General features: G+C 37.0%; 1 protein-coding gene across 1 annotated transcript; it reads left to right on the top strand.

The window, feature by feature from the left end:
• The first annotated feature begins 7,175 nt into the window (after positions 1-7,175).
• On the top strand, positions 7,176-16,648 carry LOC143621383 (uncharacterized). The gene is made up of 14 exons (XM_077092821.1): positions 7,176-7,573; positions 11,619-11,822; positions 11,904-12,085; positions 12,172-12,298; positions 12,396-12,593; positions 12,824-12,910; positions 13,001-14,011; positions 14,094-14,204; positions 14,280-14,353; positions 14,419-14,470; positions 14,544-14,633; positions 14,717-14,763; positions 14,839-14,913; positions 15,996-16,648. The coding sequence occupies exons 1-14, from the start codon at positions 7,472-7,474 to the stop codon at positions 16,300-16,302; spliced, it is 2,667 nt and encodes an 888-aa protein (XP_076948936.1). The 5' UTR covers positions 7,176-7,471; the 3' UTR covers positions 16,303-16,648.
• Positions 16,649-18,069: the final 1,421 nt, after the last annotated feature.

Here is an 18,069-nt window from a genome sequence, read left to right as displayed (position 1 = left end):
ACAACAAAGTCCACGTCCTCTGTGCGGGAGTGTTTCCCGTCCGTGAGAATGACGAGGAAAGATAGGATACCCAGGGGGGTGTTTGTGCTGCCGTCAAACCCTTCCATCGAGGCATAGACCGTTTCCAGGCGTTCCTTGTCTTCGTCATCTAGCTTGTCGAAGAACTGCCTGTAGATAACCGTTGACGAGGCGCCGTTGTCAGCAAGAGTGCGGGAGGTGATGTAGTGCCCGAGCTGGCTTTTGATGACGATAGGGCCTTCTTTGCTGGGTCCTCCTGGCACTCGCGGGAAGCGCACCTCAGCTTCCTTCCACGCGCATGGTTCTGTCGTTCGTCTTTTTTTTTTCCCTGATGTTACTATGAACCATGTGGATGCTGATGTCAACGGGCTTTCGTCCGTTGCCTTTGTATCGGTTATCATTCCTCCCTCCATTCTTGATTGATGCCACAAGGTGTGTAAGTCTTCCATCCTTGACGAATGTTTCAACAATATCCTTCAAGGATGTACACTCCTCAGTGTTGTGACCCTTTGTCCAGTGAAAGTCACAGGATTTGCTCTGATCCGCATTAGGTCGCTGCCAGATCATTGGAGCTTTAGGCCATGGGAGTTTTTCGGTGGCAAATATCTCTGTGACGCTTTTGGTGAGTGGCGTCCACCGGTGTTTTCGGCTTGATGGGTGCGTGTTATCCCTTCCGCCTACTAGAGGGCGAGAGCTGGATGAGGTGTCAAAGTTTACCCTTGACTGCCAAATACCTAGCTTCCTCTTTTTGTTTTGCCGGGCGGTCCGAACGTTGTTTTCTCTAGTCCTCTGCGTGTAGAGGTGTGTATTCTGGGGAAGATCCCTACCCAGTTGCTTCTCCGTTTCGGCAAAGCGCTTGGCCGCCGTCATGATGGCATCCCATGTGGATGGCATGCCGTCCTTACCCGTCAACGTGCGGATAAGCTCTGGGTATTCGGCGCCCTGAATGAAAGCGGCGCGAACAAGATCTTCGCTTATGGTGCCCAGACTCAGCTTTTTGGAGTTGAAGCGAGTGATGAAGTCTAGTAAAGATTCATCCTCCTCTCTAACGCAGTTGAGGATCGTCCACTGCTCTTCAGTATATTTCCTCTGTTGACTGAAGTGTTGGCTGAACTTATGTTGAAAGTCCGCCCAATCATAGATGTGGTGGACCGGTAAACGATCAAACCACGCCATGGCCGCTCCAACCAGCGTCATCTGAAACATATAACACCACGTGGGTTCCGTCCAGTTGCTGACGGTTGCCCCCGCTATGAATCTGTTCAAGTGATCGTCTGGGTCGGATATACCGTCATAAGTGCCTATGTTGGACATTTGTTTAGCACTCTTCGGGGTGATTGCTTCCGCAATGTCCCTTGCAAACTTGGACGTTCCCGCATTTGCAACACTTGGTCTAAAGGTTTTGGAGAAGTCACGTGGGTTTCCCCCCGCGTTCCTTGGTTTGAAGGTTTCTCCAAAATTCCTTCTCAGTTGGAAGTCCGTTTCCTTGCGCTTCCCTTTCGCCCTATGGCGAGGGTTTGCGTCACTATCGGATTCTTCCCAGTCATCGTCCAAGTACTCGCACTCAATGCTCATGTTGAGCTGTTGTCGAGTGCTTCAGAATTCGTCAGCCTGTTGGAGTGAACGTAAGCGTTCATCCAACTCAGCTTAGAATTCCTTCTGACGTGCTTCCGCCCACGCTTTAACTTGATCAAGTGTTTGGCGGGGGAGCCTCGTCTGTTGTCTTTCCACCTGGGTATCACTGAATCCCAGGGGATGATTGTTTACTGCACTTGCCCCGGCTTGGGTAACCGGGGTAGTGTTCGTAAAATTTACTGCACTTGCCTCGGCTTGAGTAACCGGGGTAGTGTTCGTAAAATTTGTGTACTCGCCGATGTTCCTCCCAGTAGCTGGGGTTGTGATTACCGGGGTTTCTTGGTCACTCGCTGGCCTCGGGACCAGAGTAACGTTAACCATCTTTCCATAAGTTTTGGAAAAAACTAAAAAAGAAATAGTTCTAGCTTTTATGCACGGATGGCGCCAATGAAGAAACACTAAATGACCCCGGGCAGATTACGGATGTTCTGGGGGTTAAGTAGATGTTTCCCACGAGGGTTAAGTCCGGCAAAGATGGTTGTTCTTCTGATGACCTGCAAAACAGACACCGTGAGCTCGTCACTGAGAAGGGGGGGGGGGTTCCTCCTTGTGACCACCCTCCGGCGTGAGAATCAGACTAGATTGCTCTGAATATAAGTGTATATTGAGAGAGATTGCTAGAGAAGATAAGATACAAGATAATGATACCGTTCCAAGGTGTTGGAGTATTTATAGCCGAAGGTAGGTTTCCAAGCAGGTACAGCCAACTGTATAATATTCCTTTTCCACCAACTGTGGGCTACGCACGTGCCATGCTGGTAGTTGGTGGGTAGGCAGCGGCTGATAGTGACATGGCCGGCTGTGTACTATTCCTTTTCCGCCGGCTGTGTCCTATTCCTTTTCCACCAACTGCAGGCTATGTACGTGCCACGATAAGGGTTGGTGAGTAGGCAGCGGCTGATAGTGACATTTTGTACTAGAGCGTGCTCCTCGTACTGTTGTCGGTGAGCTGTCACCCTGTGATTGGTTCATGGGCTGCTTTGGTCAGATCTTGTCAATTTTGTCCATACATTGGCAGGTATACTACAAAAGATCTTCCAGAAGCGTACGGACTGGCTCATTTGGGCGGGAGTATTCCCGCCTTGCTCATTCCTTCAGGTGACATTACTGAATTATTTAGTGCCTTGTGCGTGTAGCCTTGCTATTAGTGCGGGTAGCCTTCCCTGATGGCTTGTATCCGCAACTGCGGGAACAGGCGGGGTACTTCACCATTGGGAGGCTTTTCCTGCGGGAACAGCTGGCGTACTGCGCGTAAGGTCTTCTCTGAGCATGGTTGGTCCTGCGGAACCAGTTGGTCCTTGCGCAGACATCCCTCTTCAAGGTGAGTCTTGCGGGTCCAACTGGGCTCTGCTGGGACCTACCTCTTCAGTCACCTTCTAAAGAACCAAACAAATACATATTCTTCAGGTAAACCCTATTAATTATAACAATTTGAAATATGCATTCATTCTTTAAGGTATGATCAGTGATGGTTGGTTAATTTGTATATGCTTTAGTTCGTTTATTTCTTAGTTTTAATCGTTTATTGTAGGAACTTCGATACTTCATACGTGTATTATTGTATTTCAGTCACAGACGTTAAAGTACCTAATTTGGACATGCTGATGCATGCATTGAAGACCCGGGACGTCCAACACGCATAACGAGAAGACGAAATACATTTGCTGGTGACATGTCCCATCGCGATACGCGATGGGCATGCTTAGAGACCCATCGCGTATCGCGATGGGTGTTTAATGGTCCACTATGAATCCCCCATCGCGTATCGCGATGGGGTGTGCAGACGGACAGCTAGGGTTTATTATCAATTTTCATCAAACACGACTCTATCTCCGTTTTTATCAAGGCATGCGATTTTCAGAGGTTCCAAGGGGCGATTCCATCATTCCAACTTGTGTCAAGATCATATACATGCTCCATATCGAAGATCTAACGATGTCAAGGCTCGGCTAATCTCCTAGAATCTCACCCGAGAATGTATAGTTTGTAATTCTTTTAATTTTCTCATGTGACTAAGAACACTATGTATAATTGCTTATGGTTGATATATGATTATTGGTGTTTGGTATTTCTGTGTGTTTAATCAGTTTAGGTTTACGTTGGTCTGAACGATTTGTTACCAGTTGCTATAATAATTGATCATATGACTGTTTGATTAGATTGAATACGATAAAACATATAATTGCCCTTAACTGAGTCACACTGGCAGGGACTGTTTGATAACCAGTGCCGTGTGTAAAACGATTGTTGATGTCTAAGGTTTTGTCTGATTGATCAGTCTGCAGTAAACCATTAATAATTAATCTGTTAGGTTGCATGAGATCACTGTAGGTTGCTTGCTTGAAGTCTCGGGTGTGATTTGCTCTTGTTAATTAATTGAAACTTGGTTATTTGTTTGTTTGCTTAATTCTCTAAATTCAACTTATTTGCTTGTGTGATCAGCACTAAATCTGTTACTTCATAATATTGAAACTGTTTACACGATTACATTGACCACATACTCTTGGTGGATACGATACCTTATTTACCCTATCTGCTTAGGTTATTTAGGTTTTTGCATGACTCGAACGACGGTCATCAATCAGTTTTTGACTTCATGGCCTATTTTGCTTAACAATGTTAAATCGGATATGAGAATAGCATGGAAACAACAGTTTGGACCGGTGTTACCTATTATAAGGATTTGTAATGTTGAATTAGGGATTCACTATTGTAAAGAAAGCAATTTTGTATGATCAATTTGGCTTATGAGGTCAGAAGAAGAGATCTTTTGCTTAGAATTTGATGTGAAATTCATTGTGTTTCAAGAAAAGTTAATTATTGTGTTTGAGTATATGGAATATGCACCAATTTGACAAGTTTGATCCTAAATTTCTAATACAAATGCAGACTTAGTATGAAGTCAATCATTAACAACTTTGACCTCAAAGGTCTCTTTTTCTTTAGAGCAAATGTATGTGTGAATATAAACCCGTTAGACAGGTCATATTTTAATGACTAATATAACAAGGTTGCATTTTTATATAAGATTTAAAAAAATCAAAAAAATCTTAATAAGCGAAGCAATCGAGACTTTTATCATATAAATAAGCAGATCCGACCTGTGGTTAAATTATAATGAGGTGATTTGTTTTTCAATAAGGTTAATTTGAAAGATAGTGTAATTGTTTCACTAGAGCTAGTAAAACTTGTAACTTTTGCTGTGGATGTAATACTTTTTTTTGTAAGTTTGCTTGTAATTTAGAGGCTGCATGCCTATGCACGTGTTTGAATAATGACTTTAACGTGCAAACAAGGAACTAGATTTTACTTCTTTAAATCGACGTGTGTAAACATAATCCTTGATGACATAACAAATTGAAGAAAATGAGGAATTAGTTTTACTTCTTTAAAACGAAGCATGTAAATTCAATCCTTGATAACATCACAAATTGAAGCTAATTAAATGTGTCATGGTGAGAAGTGTTGTGCGGTGGTGATTCTACATGTCTAATAATGTTCTTATTTGAATTACTAATTAAAAAAATAAAAAAAGATTAAAAAATAATAATTACGGAGAAAACAAGTTTTTCTTTATTGTGATTCAGATTTATCAGCTGGGATGACATGAAAAAAAGGAAGGATTTTTAAGTTATAAATGTTTGATTAAAGTATGAATACAAAGATATTATTATCATCATCAATATAGGTTTGACTTAGAAAAGGTTTTATGCATTTTAAACAACTTTAGCTTCACTTGTCATGTCAACTAAATAGCTAATTTAATCTATTCAACTTTAATTAATTTTTAATTTATCCTTTTAACTAGAATTCAAGGTTGCTTAAATTTGCTTGTCGTTCGTTTTTGTTGTTTGTTGTTTGATGGGTAGAATCAGATAAAGTATGAAAATTTACACAAACTCGAACATCATACGAAAACCTAAAAATCTCGTCAAACATATGAATTCGAACACGACTCACGTAATTATAGGTTCACACAAATTCGTAATTAAAAGTCAAAATTGTGATGAAACCATTTGTCCATAAAATAGTCAAAATTGGATTGGATTGGATTGGTTCACATGGAGTGATCAATAAAAATCAACATGATGACCAAAATCCCTTTCATATACCATGGCTAGTAAACCTTGGAATTTAATCCTTTGGAATGTAATAGCTTATGTAATTTTGTTTGACTTTTAGTGAGTTCGTGTTATGATTTAAGATATGATATGATGTGATATATGTATTTGACTATTTATTGATTTCGACCCACAAATAAGGAATTAGACCGACCTTCTTTCGGCTTATATTCCCCGAAACATAACACACATGATTGCATATCATTAGGGTATTAACAAGTCATTTAGTTTGACCGTTTAACTTTTACTATATATATATATATATATATATTTTCTCATTTTTGGAATAAGTTGTTGTGCATATATGTATTAAATAACATTCATCTACGTCACTTTAATTTCTTCTAATTACTGTAAATAAATATTTGAAATAATGTTTGGTTTAAATCGTTAAATCGTCAAAAAATAACCATTAGATTGGTCACACTAGTCGGCTCAACCGACTTGTATGTTTGGTTTGTTGTTCTATGAAAATGTTAGATTTGACACGATTCTCATTTTTGTGTTAGACCGTTAGGTTCGAACTATCAAATCGAAAACACAACCCATTTAACACACAAACGGGACCATTACCGGTAAAAAAAGTAAAGACTATATATAGTTAGGGTGACAATTCTTAATACGACCCGAAATATGATACAAAAAAACAAACACAAATTGGGTTTTCATATTTAGCCTCTCTAATAAACAAGTTGTCCGAGTTGACATAGTTGACCCGTTTTACCAACAGGAATGCGTTCAGGTTTAAATTTTAGTCCATTAAATCTTAACACCGAGCCTAAACCCGTCAACCCATTTCAAAATAGAGTAAAAAATAAAAAATAATTTATAAGGTCAACCTATCAACCCGTTTACAATCACTTTAACCTATAAGGTCAACCTAACAACCCGTTTACAACCAATTTAACTCGTTTATATGATGAGTTACATGCGTCATGTTCGAGCTACACAATCGAAGTGTATCCGGATTGCTAGCTATCCAGGTATTCAACTGTAAAGTTGATAGGAATATACGATTGATATTAATTGCTAGGAGACATAAGAGTGCCATTTTTGTGAAAATGATGTCAAATAGGTGGTAGCAATAGCAGTCAAGCATATGATGATATAATAATTTATAATAATAAAATAAAATATATTTTATATAAAAATAAAAAATACCCAGAAAATAGCTCAAATATGCATACTTGTTCCATTTGCCATCACCACTTTGGTGGGATGGTAAAGGCTTTGGCCTTTGGGTGAGAGGTCCAGGGTTCGATTCCTGGCAGTGACGGTACTATGTAAATAGTAGGAGGAAAGCTTTATCATTCAAAACAAAAAAATACTTGTTCCATTTAGATTTCCTCAATTCTCTCAATATCTCTTCAAATTTCACTCACACACACACAATACACACACACACACCATCTATCCATCTATCTACTGGTACCCTTTCTCTCTTTCTCTTCCAGATGCGTTTCTGGGTTTTCTCTTTCTCTCTCTAGACTCACAATCAAACACTCTATTCATTGTAACAATAATAATATTAATAATTATATAGTCTTGGATTCGTCAGTTTCTTTTCAAGATTTCGTTAAATTTCCAACCTTTTTCACAAACCCATGTCAGATTTCGTTTAATTTTTGTGGGTTTTGAATGGTTCGAGCTGACTAGTCGAATTAACGCTGATTTTTGTTAGGGTTTCGAAATTGAAGATGGCGTCTACAGAGGCTGAGTTAGAACAACAGCTTAAGGAAACTGGGAAGCAGTTGTTGCATCCACCGGATTCTGTTGATGACCTGCTGCCTCTTCTTGATGTAAGCCCTAATTTTGAGCTTTCTTTGAAATAAAAAATGATTTGTTTTTTAATTTATAAAATTTTGGTAATTTGTGATTTGAAATTTGACCTCAAGGTTTGAATTTTTGGTGTTTAGATTGCATTTTTGATTTATAGGGTAGTGGGGTGACTGGTTATAGGGTTTGAGTAAAGTTTCATTTTGAGATATAACAAGTACTTGTGCCCATGTGTTACCGTTATATGTTATAGTCAAAGATGTGTGTAACATGCCTAGTTTAGTGTTTTAAGAATATTTTAACTAAATATATGCATTAAAAAATAATTATTACCCGTGCGTTGAAAATAAATGAAAGGTTACGGTCCTTACGGGAACCTATTTAATTAGAGTGAAAGGTTTTGTGGCCAAAGTTGAACGTTTAAAAGTGTTGTTTGGGAAAAAAAGGCTAATTTGTTTCTTAAATTTCGTTAATTTGCATTTTATAATGTGAAATCTGACCTCAAGGTTTTGAATTTTTAATGCTGAATTTAGGGTTATGTGTAACAGTTTGAGATTTAGATTGCTTTTGTGATTTATAGATTAGTGGGGTGACTAGTTATACGATTTGAGTAAAGTTTCATTTTGAGAAATAACAAGTATTTGTGCCAATACGCTACCGTTTTTTGTTATAGTTAAAGATGTGTGTAACATGTCTAGTTTAGCATTTTGAAAGTACTATGGCTAAATATTTGCAATAAGGAAAATAATATATACCCCCGCGCTGAAAGTAAATGAGAATTTACGGAAACGTATTTAGAAAAATTAAAAAAAAATTGTGATTAAAAGTGTTGTGGCCAAAGTTGAATTTAGGGTTATTTTAATAACTTAAGATTTAGATTGCGTATTTGATTTATAGGTTAGCTGGCTGACTAGTTATAGGGTTTCAGTGAAGTTTCATTTTGAGAAATAAAACCTATTTGTTTGGTTTGTTATGGTACTGTTTGTTATAGTAAAACGATGTTTGTAACAGGTCTAGTTTAGCATTTCAAGAATACTATAACTAAAATTTTGTGTTAAATAAAGTAATAATTACACGCGTGTTGAAAATAAATGAAATGTCGGAAACATATTTAAAAAAAGTAAAACACTTTGTGGCGAAAGTTAAACATTTAAAAGTGTGTTTGCGAAAAAGGCTAATTTGTTCCTTAAATTTCGTTAATTTGCATTTTATAATGTGAAATTTGACATCAGGGTTTTGAATTTTGGTGCTGAATTTAGGGTTATTTGTAACATCTTGAGATTTAGATTGCATTTTTGCTTTATAGGTTAGTGGGGTGACTGGTTATAGGGTTTGAGTAAAGTTTCATTCTGAAAAATTACAAGTATTTGTTCGGTTTGTTACGGTACTGTTATTTGTTCTAGTAAACGATTTGTGTAACATGTCTAGTTTAGCATTTTAAGAATACTGTAACTAAATATTTGCATTAAAAAAATAATTACCCTCGTGTTGAAAAATAATACTTACCCGTGCATTGATGAACTCCTCCCTGTTTGTAAAGTAAACCCTAATTTTGAGTTTTGTTTGGGAAAAAAGCTAACTGGTATCTCAAATTTTGTTAATTTCATTTTATAATATGAAATTTGACCAAGGTTTTGAATTTTTGGTGTTGAATTTAGGGTTATGTGTGACATTTTAAGATTTAGGGGGTGTTTGTTTTTTCTTCAAAGATCTTCAAGGGAGCTAATGTCTGCAGGCGCGCAGACATTACCCTTGAAGACTGTTTGTTTTTTTTTTTAAAACAGATCTGAAGTTATCTTCTTTCATCTTAAAAGAAAAGCAAGGAAATCTTGCTTAAAACATCTTCACAAAAAAACCCTACTCTTCTCCCTTTGCAGCCACCCTCTCATCCACTGCTCCTACCACCGTCCGCCAACACCACCACCCACCGTACGCCGCCACCACCACCCCCGTACCCCGCCGCCACCGTCCACCACCATCCACCGCCACCACCACCGTCCACCACCCACCATCCATCACCACCACCGTCCGCCACCACCACCACCATCCATCACCGCCACCACCACCATCCATCACCCACCACCACCACCATCCATCACCGCCACCACCACCACCATCCATCACCGCCACCACCACCGTCCACCACCCACCATCCATCACCACCACCGTCCACCACCCACCATCCATCACCACCACCGTCCGCCACCACCACCACCATCCATCACCACCACCGTCCACCACCCACCATCCATCACCACCACCATCCATCACCACCACCACCATCCATCACCGCCACCACCACCATCCATCACCCACCACCACCACCATCCATCACCACCACCGTCCACCACCAACCAAAACCATCCATCACCACCACCCATTGTCCACCACCACCATCCACCGCCACTACCCACCGTCCGCCGCCACTACCACCATCCACCACCACCACCTTCCACCACCCACCAAAACCAAATCGGCATGGCAGGCAAAGACTAAAAACTAGATGTAACTTGAATAAATGACTTCTATCTTGTGAGATAAGTTTGACAGTTATGCAGACAGTATCAGCTTATAAAAACAAACAGTCTTATATTTTCAGCTTGCAGATCTTCAGACCACATCTTCAGTTGCAGACATGAAAACAGATGAAATCAGCTTGCAGACAGTTTATGTCTGCAAAAACAAACAGCACCTTAGATTGCATTCATGATTTTAAGATTTGTGGGGTGACTAGTATTTGTACCTGTGCGTTACCGTTAGTTATTATAGTTAAAGATGCATGCAACATGCCTAGTTTAGCATTGTAAGAATACTAAATATTTGCATTAAAAAACAATAATTACCCGCGCGTTGAAAAATAATACTTTTCCGCGCGTTGATGAACTCCCTGTTTTTGATGTAAGCCCTAATTTTGAGTTTTGTTCGGGGAAAAGTCTAATTTGTTCCTTAAATTTCGTTAATTTGCATTTTACAATATGAAATTTGACCTCAAGGTTTTGAATTTTTGGTGCTGAATTTAGGGTTATGTGTAACAATTTGATATTTAAATTGCATATTTGATTAATAGGGTAGTGAGGTGACTGGTTGTAGGGTTTGAGTAAAGTTTCTTGAATGAAAAATAACAAGTATTTGTTGTACCCATGCGTTACCGTTATTTTTTATAGTTAACGATGCGTGTAACATGTCTAGTTTAGCATTTTAAGAATACTATAACTAAATATTTGTGTTATAAATAATAATAACTACCCGCGCGTTGGAAATAAATGAAAAGTTATGGAAACATATTTTTTAAAAAGTAAAAAAATTTGTGGCCAAAGTTGAACGTTTAAAAGTGATGTGGCCAAAGCTGAACTTAGGGTTATGTTAATAACTTGAGGTTTAGATTGCATTATAGATTTATAGGTTAGTGGGGTGACTAGTTATAGGGTTTGAGTAAAGTTTCATTTTGAGAAATAAGAAGTATTTGTCCCCATGTGTTAGCGTTATTTGTTATAGTTAAAGATGTGTGTTACATGTCTAGTTTAGCATTTAAAGAATATTTTTATAACTAAATATTTGCATTAGAAAAATGATAATTACCAGCGTGTTGAAAATAAATGAAAAGTTACAGAAGCGTATTTAAAATAAGTAAAATTTTTTGTTGTCAAAGATGAACGTGTAAAAGTGTTGTGGCCAAAGTTGAAAGTGGGAAGGTGTTGTGATTAAAAGTGAAAAAGTTTTATGTGTCCAATTTGTAAAAGTCTAAAAGTTTTGTGACAAAAATTGAAAGAGCGAAAGTTTTGGGGCCAACATGTAAAAGTATAAAAGATTGGTGGCCAAAGTTGAAAGAACTTTTCATCTTGCCTTTCAATATATATATAATTGTTTTAGTTATTAATTTGCACTCAGAAGCATTTGTTCATTTGGTCACAATGTTTACTTTAGTGTGAATGCAGATGGAATTAAGAATATGGTTGTTACTAGTTGACTGTAGATAGTTTTTATTAAATATTCTTAAATGAATATTTGATAGTTGATACTTGCATTTGGTACATCTAATTGTTGGTTTTATTTGTCTGTCTTTCTCAGAAAGTGGAGAAACTTTTATCAAAGGTTGACCAGTCGCCCAAAAAGTCTATGCTCGATGCACTCAAACCGTCAATTAGGGCGTTAATACACGATAAACTTTCAAAGCATTCAGATGTTGATGTGAAAGTTGCAGTTGCTTCTTGCATAAGTGAAATAACAAGAATAACAGCTCCTGATGCGCCCTATGATGATGACCAAATGAGGGTACACCATAACTCAACACGCACCATTTGAAAAATATGTATATATGTATGCATACTTTAAATTTTCTTTTTATTTGCACAGGATGTGTTTCAGTTAATTGTTTCTTCATTTGAGGGTTTAGCTGACCAATCAAGCCGATCATATGCCAAACGAGCTTCAATTCTTGAAACAGTTTCCAAAGTCAGATCATGTGTTATCATGCTTGATCTTGAATGTGACGGGCTGATAGTTGAAATGTTTGAACATTTCCTAAAATCAGTAAGGTATGCGTTTAATCTAATATATTCTTCATTTTAACTAAATATGTAATCATTATTATTATTATTATTATTATTATTATTTATTTCAGGGACTATCATATGGACTCCGTATTTCCATCGATGGAAAACATAATGGTGTTGGTTCTAGAAGAAAGTGAAGAAATTCCAGTCGAGATGCTCAAACCATTACTCGCTAGTGTTAAAAAAGATAACAAGGTACGGGGGTTTATGAATTAATATATATTTTTTTTCAGTTTGGATTTTTTATGTTTCCCATACAGTTTTTTGACCAAATTTATTTATTTGTATATAGGGGGTATCGCCAACAGCCAGAAAGTTAGGTGAAGGGGTGCTTTTGAAATCTGCAGATAAGCTAAAACCGTATCTTAAACCTGCTCTAGTGTCTCTTGGTGAATCCTTAGATATGTACGCTAAAGTTGTGACTTCAGTATGTGAAGGCACAACTGCTACTTTTGAAAGTAATGATGAAAATACTTCTGTGATACAACCGGTATGATTTGTATTTTCTTTATTATATAATAAGTGGTCTCACCGGAAGCAGCCTCTCTATCCCTATGGGATAGAGGTAAGGCTGTCTACATCTTACCCTCCTCAGACCCTACCATAACATTGCTATTGGTGGGATATACTGAGTACGATGATGATGATGATGAAGTTGTAATCTTTTTATTTGTATATTTAGTTAATTGTTTTTGTTTCTTGTATCACGCTTTATTTCAGGCTGATGAGATCAATTTGGAGATAGACGAGACACAGCAGGCTGATGAGAGTAAGCTTACAACGGCATCATCAGAACAGACGGATCAAGTATGTTATTTAGCATTTTAAATGGTTATTATGAATGTGTAATATCCTGAATTTCTGATATTGATAAGTTGAAAAATAATTGTGAAATAGGTAGTAAAAGAAGATGCTTCTCCTGAAGAAGAGGTGGGCCCTACTGAGGATAAATCTCCAAAATCTGTTATGAGTAATGGAGTAAACGAGACTGCTAATGAAGAAGCTTCGGTTGACCAGGAGTCAAAGAAACCAGAGGAAGACATAAGTCAACAACCTAAGGAGGACACTGATGAGTCAGCAGATACTGACAAGCAGGCAAAAGCAAAATTACAAACCGAGCCCTCTGATTCTTCACATGTTGAAGGTGAAAATGAAAATGAAAAAGATAATGATTTTAAAGAGTCGGTAAGTAAAAAGGATGATGATGATGTTAAAGAGTTGGTAAATGAAAAGGATAATGACATTAAAGAGTCAGAAAACGAAGACGCTAAAGAGTCGGAAAACAAGGACGTTAAAGAGTCGGAAAACGAGGACGTTAAAGAGTCGGAAAATGAGGCGGTTATTCAGACTGAAACTGAAAAAGATAGTGATGCTCAAGTTTCTTCACCAAAAGCAATTGAAAGTAATAAAAAGAAACCTGACCCACAAGAAGACGAAACTACTTCTCCGTCCAATGGTGAGGCTGTTAAGAGCACGGGCCGGGCCAAAGCAGCAGGAAAGAAAGCGGTTATTGCAAAAGAGACTAAAGTTTCTGATACTGTAAACGAGTCGGAAGATGATGAAACTGCTAGTGATTCAGATGCAAAGCCTCTTAAAAAGTCAGCACCAAGGTCAAAGTCAAAGTCAAAATCAAGAAAACAATCGGGTAAGAAGGCAAAGCAGACCGCTAAGAAAGTGGATGCAAAAGTGGAAGACAGTGATTCAGATGATAAACCGCTTAAAATGTCGGTTAAAAAGGGGGATAAAAGCAAGGTTACAGTTGAGGAAGAAGATGAAAGTGATTCAGAAAACAAACCGCTTAAACTTTCTGCTAAAAAAAGTAGCCCAAAGAAGAAAGATACTGGAAAAAAACGTGGGACCGGTAGAAACATTACAGAAAAAGAGCAAGCAAAATCAGGGTCTGATGATGTCAGTAATTCAAAATTTTAAATCTTTTCTTTTTTGATTTATTTTGAATAATCTAAAACTATGTCTTTTTTTGGGTTTGAAGGAGATGGATTCGTCTCCAAAGTCGGTTACAAAATCAGCTAAAGGGGAGGGAAATTCCAAAGATACCCCTGTGACTAGTGCAAAACGAAAGCGCAGCACGGTCAAAGATAATGTAAATATTATTAAGCTTTAGTCTAAAATACAGTTTGGATCAACTTCTAAGTGTTTCAATATGTATTCTTTTCAGGTATCTGATGCTATAAAATATGATGCCAGTTTGGTTGGTACAAAAGTCAAAGTTTGGTGGCCTGAAGATAAAATGTAAGTACAACTTCGCTTAAGGATTCAACATTGTTTACTGACATTAAGTATTGTGTTGTTTGTAGGTATTATGAAGGTGTCGTTGAAAAATTTTATCCTGCTAAAAAGAAGCATAAGGTCATTCATTTATTACATTTCAAATGATCTTATGCGACTTTTTATTGTTTTTAACATGCTTTGTGGTTTACAGGTTTCATATGTGGATGGGGATGAAGAGACATTGAATCTAAGAACACAAAAATGGGAAATTTTGCAAGAGTTTTCTGCACGAGATGATAAGGTTATAACATGTTGATTAGTGTTTAATGTTGTCACCTTAATGTTTTTTTATTATTGTTTGTGCTGATATGATTTAGTTGACAGGAGGAGCAAAACTCTGAGGATGAAAATGAAGAGGCTTCCCCTGCAACGTAAGTTTTACTTTCGTATTTTGCTTTATTAATGTTATGGCAGTTTCATGTACATAAGTGATTGTTATGCTGCAGAAATCGGAAAAAAAGATCAAAAACAGATTCTGCAGCATCCGCGTCACAAGAAAAAGCCAAAGATTCAGTCAAAAGGTGTGCTTTTATTTCTTTATTTATATAACTATGGTGTGCATGGGTCGGTTTGGACTCTAATGGAACCAAAAACTGATGTTCGTTTTTTTAACGATGAATTTGGTTTGGTTTCAGTATTTTCAGTTTTACTATTTGGGCTTGAAAATTTTGGCCAAAAATACTACTCAAAATAAATGAATTTGGTCCTGAAACTATTGGCTACAGAAAATTTAATTGATTATTAGATATGCGGACCTAAACTTTTTGGGCTACAGTATTTATAAAGTTACTTAAAATTAGTTTTTTCGGTTTTAAGTTACGGTGCGATTTTTTCTATGGGTTCGGTTTTGTATTTTTTTTGGGTTTATCATTTGGGCTGAAAATTTTGGGCTGGAAAAAGACTTAAAATAGTGAGTTTGGGCCTGAAATTTTGTGTGTAAATTTTTTTTGTTATTTAATAATGAATTGATTATTACATATTTGGACCTAAATTTTCAGGCCACACCACTTTTTAGTTTCTTATAAATTACTTAAAATTGTTCTTTTTCTGTCTTTTCAGTTACAAGTTTGGTTTGATTTTTTCGATTTTGGTTATAGCCAAGACCAAACCGATTTTAAACAAACGGTTGGCTTTAAATGAGTTTGGTTTAAACTTTTTCGGTTTATGGTTATAGCAAATGCCAAACCGAATAATCGACTTTTTAATGAAACATAAAACCAAACGGTTGGCTTTGATTGGGTTGGGTTTGGTGTTTTAGGTTTATGGTTATAGCAAAACCGAAACCGAACTGAAAAGTTGGATCTTCTAATAAACAAAAAACCAAAAGTTGGTTTTGACTTTTGATTGCGTTTGGTTATTGTGATTCAATTAATTGAGTTTGGTTTTAGTTTGTTTTTTTCGGTTTATGGTTGTATTAAACCAAAACCGAACTGGAAAATCGGTTTCTTAAAAAAACATAAAACCAAATCGTTGGTTTACATTTGGTTCGGTTACGTCGGTTATTCTGGTTTCGTGTGCTTCCCTATTTTTTTACACTGGTCATATACGTTGTATAATCCCCATTTGGTCAAATTTGATAATTGTGTAAACAAATAAATAACAGCGGTGCAGCGTCTTCATCTGGCAAGTCAAAGTCAGGCACAAAATCCGCCTCCAAAGAAGCTGGAAAGTCAAAGGAGGACGAAGACACACCAAAAGCCGGTACCAAGTCGAATGCGGTCAACAAGTTAAAGGGTAAAACCCCAAGTGGCAGCAAATCCAACACCAATGGTCCCACCAAGGCAAAAACCAGTTCGTCAAACGCGAAAGAATCAGATGATGTGAAAACTCCAGAAAGCGGAAAGGAAAAGTCAACAGAGCCTGCAAAGGGCGGGTCAAAGAACTCAAAGAAACGAAAGAAGAGGAGCTAGAGGGTTAGATGATGCGGTCCGAGTTTATTGACAGTAGTGGTTACGGTTAAAAGTTAGTGATTTTCATGCTATTGCTTGGTAGGAGTATTTATTATTGGCTTTTGGTAGGGGTAGTAAGTATTGTTATAATTATGATTTATTGTTATGATTATGATTATGATTATGATTATGATTAGTAGGTTAGGTTTTGTTATAAAGAGTTAGATGATGTGGTAGATGTTGGCATTATTTCTTGGTGACATTTTATTTTTTAGAACCTTGTTTCAATGTGTTTGTATTGTAGATTTGTTTCAGTCACTCTTATCATAGCTTTTTAAGTTTTAGTTATCAGTTTAAGGTAAAAATATGAATTTTTTTCTGACAATTTTATAACCATGGACTTGTTATTAGAGAAAAGTTTTGATATTTTCTTGTGATACATGCGCCGCTATATCTATCGTGTATCCTGTTGTTTCACTATATCATGTATATGGTTGTTATTTGCGTGTAGCAGATTCAAGATGAAATTGTATACAGTGTATTGAGAAGCTACAAATACTAATTAGTTGTAACTTGTAACGAATCTGGATATTTTTGATCTTGTTTTCACTACTGAATTGGACATGGAAGCTATGCTGATGGTGATCAAGTCTGTTATTATTAATCAGGTCAAGAATGTAAATTAAACGACTCGTCTTGTATGGTTAACACGTATGCTTTTATTTTTAGTATTATGTTAACTAAATAAAGATGTGATGTGGTATGAATGTGTAATCACTATAATGTCATTCAGAAGTATTTAAACCAGGAGTTGTGACTGAATACAGTTATAATTCGTTAATGTATTCTAACAGTGACTTTGAAGGATAGAGTTATTAATTGAACGGGTTGGATCAAACCCCTGTCATATATTAGAAAACAGGACTATATACAGTCTTTGCACACATAAACCCATGCCATGATGCAAGGCACAAATACTACTATGTACATCTATAACCACGCACTATTACTTTTCGCAACAACACCCCGCTGCGGCTAGATGAGAATATTTAAGAAGGTTTCTGAACACTTTTATGAAGATGACGTTTTAAATTTACCATCTGCACTAGATTTGTGTAGTTATCTAACACCAGAGGTGAGTAAATAAGAAGCTTATAGGTTCTGATATTAGTCCTGCTTAGTATTTATAGATTTTGTTTCAAAATGAAAACGGTGAACTAGATTTGCTCTTGAAGTTTGGGTTTCATTATTTCAACCACTAACTAAACTGTTATCGGAGGTGTAAACGAGTGGTCTTGTTTGGTTTTGAGCCAAGTTTAAACTTTTCAGACATTTAAACAAAACTCAAATCCACAACTATCAGTGGCACTTAATTTGTAACACACGTGAGACTCTTACGTAACAATGTGTTATTATCATTTATCTGTCGATTGGGATTGACGCTTGAATATGCTCTGCCTCTCATGTAAAATGTATTTTGGATATTAATGTACTGAACTCAAAACTCTTTAAAGAACTATTACTGGATCACAGACTAAAATGAATACAAAATCTTCGTTTAATTGTGTCGTTCGGTTAAATCGGCAATGAGCTCACCACTCTGATACCCTTTTTGTACTTATTATTGACAATGATAATCAGAATTGTTTGATTGGGTACTCAAAGGCTCTATTGATCTGTTGGTCTATTGGTACATACAAGAGTAACAAATAAATAAGAAACATAACTGCCATATGCATGAAAATAAATAAAAAAAAGGATCTGGTCCCATTGATGCCTGCAATGGTC

The sequence above is a fragment of the Bidens hawaiensis genome, unplaced genomic scaffold, assembly GCF_021521415.1.
Source record: "Bidens hawaiensis isolate Kalapana, Puna unplaced genomic scaffold, B.hawaiensis_p1.1 tig00002839_1, whole genome shotgun sequence".
Lineage (NCBI taxonomy): Eukaryota > Viridiplantae > Streptophyta > Magnoliopsida > Asterales > Asteraceae > Bidens > Bidens hawaiensis.
This window is presented reverse-complemented; position numbering and strand designations above follow the sequence as displayed.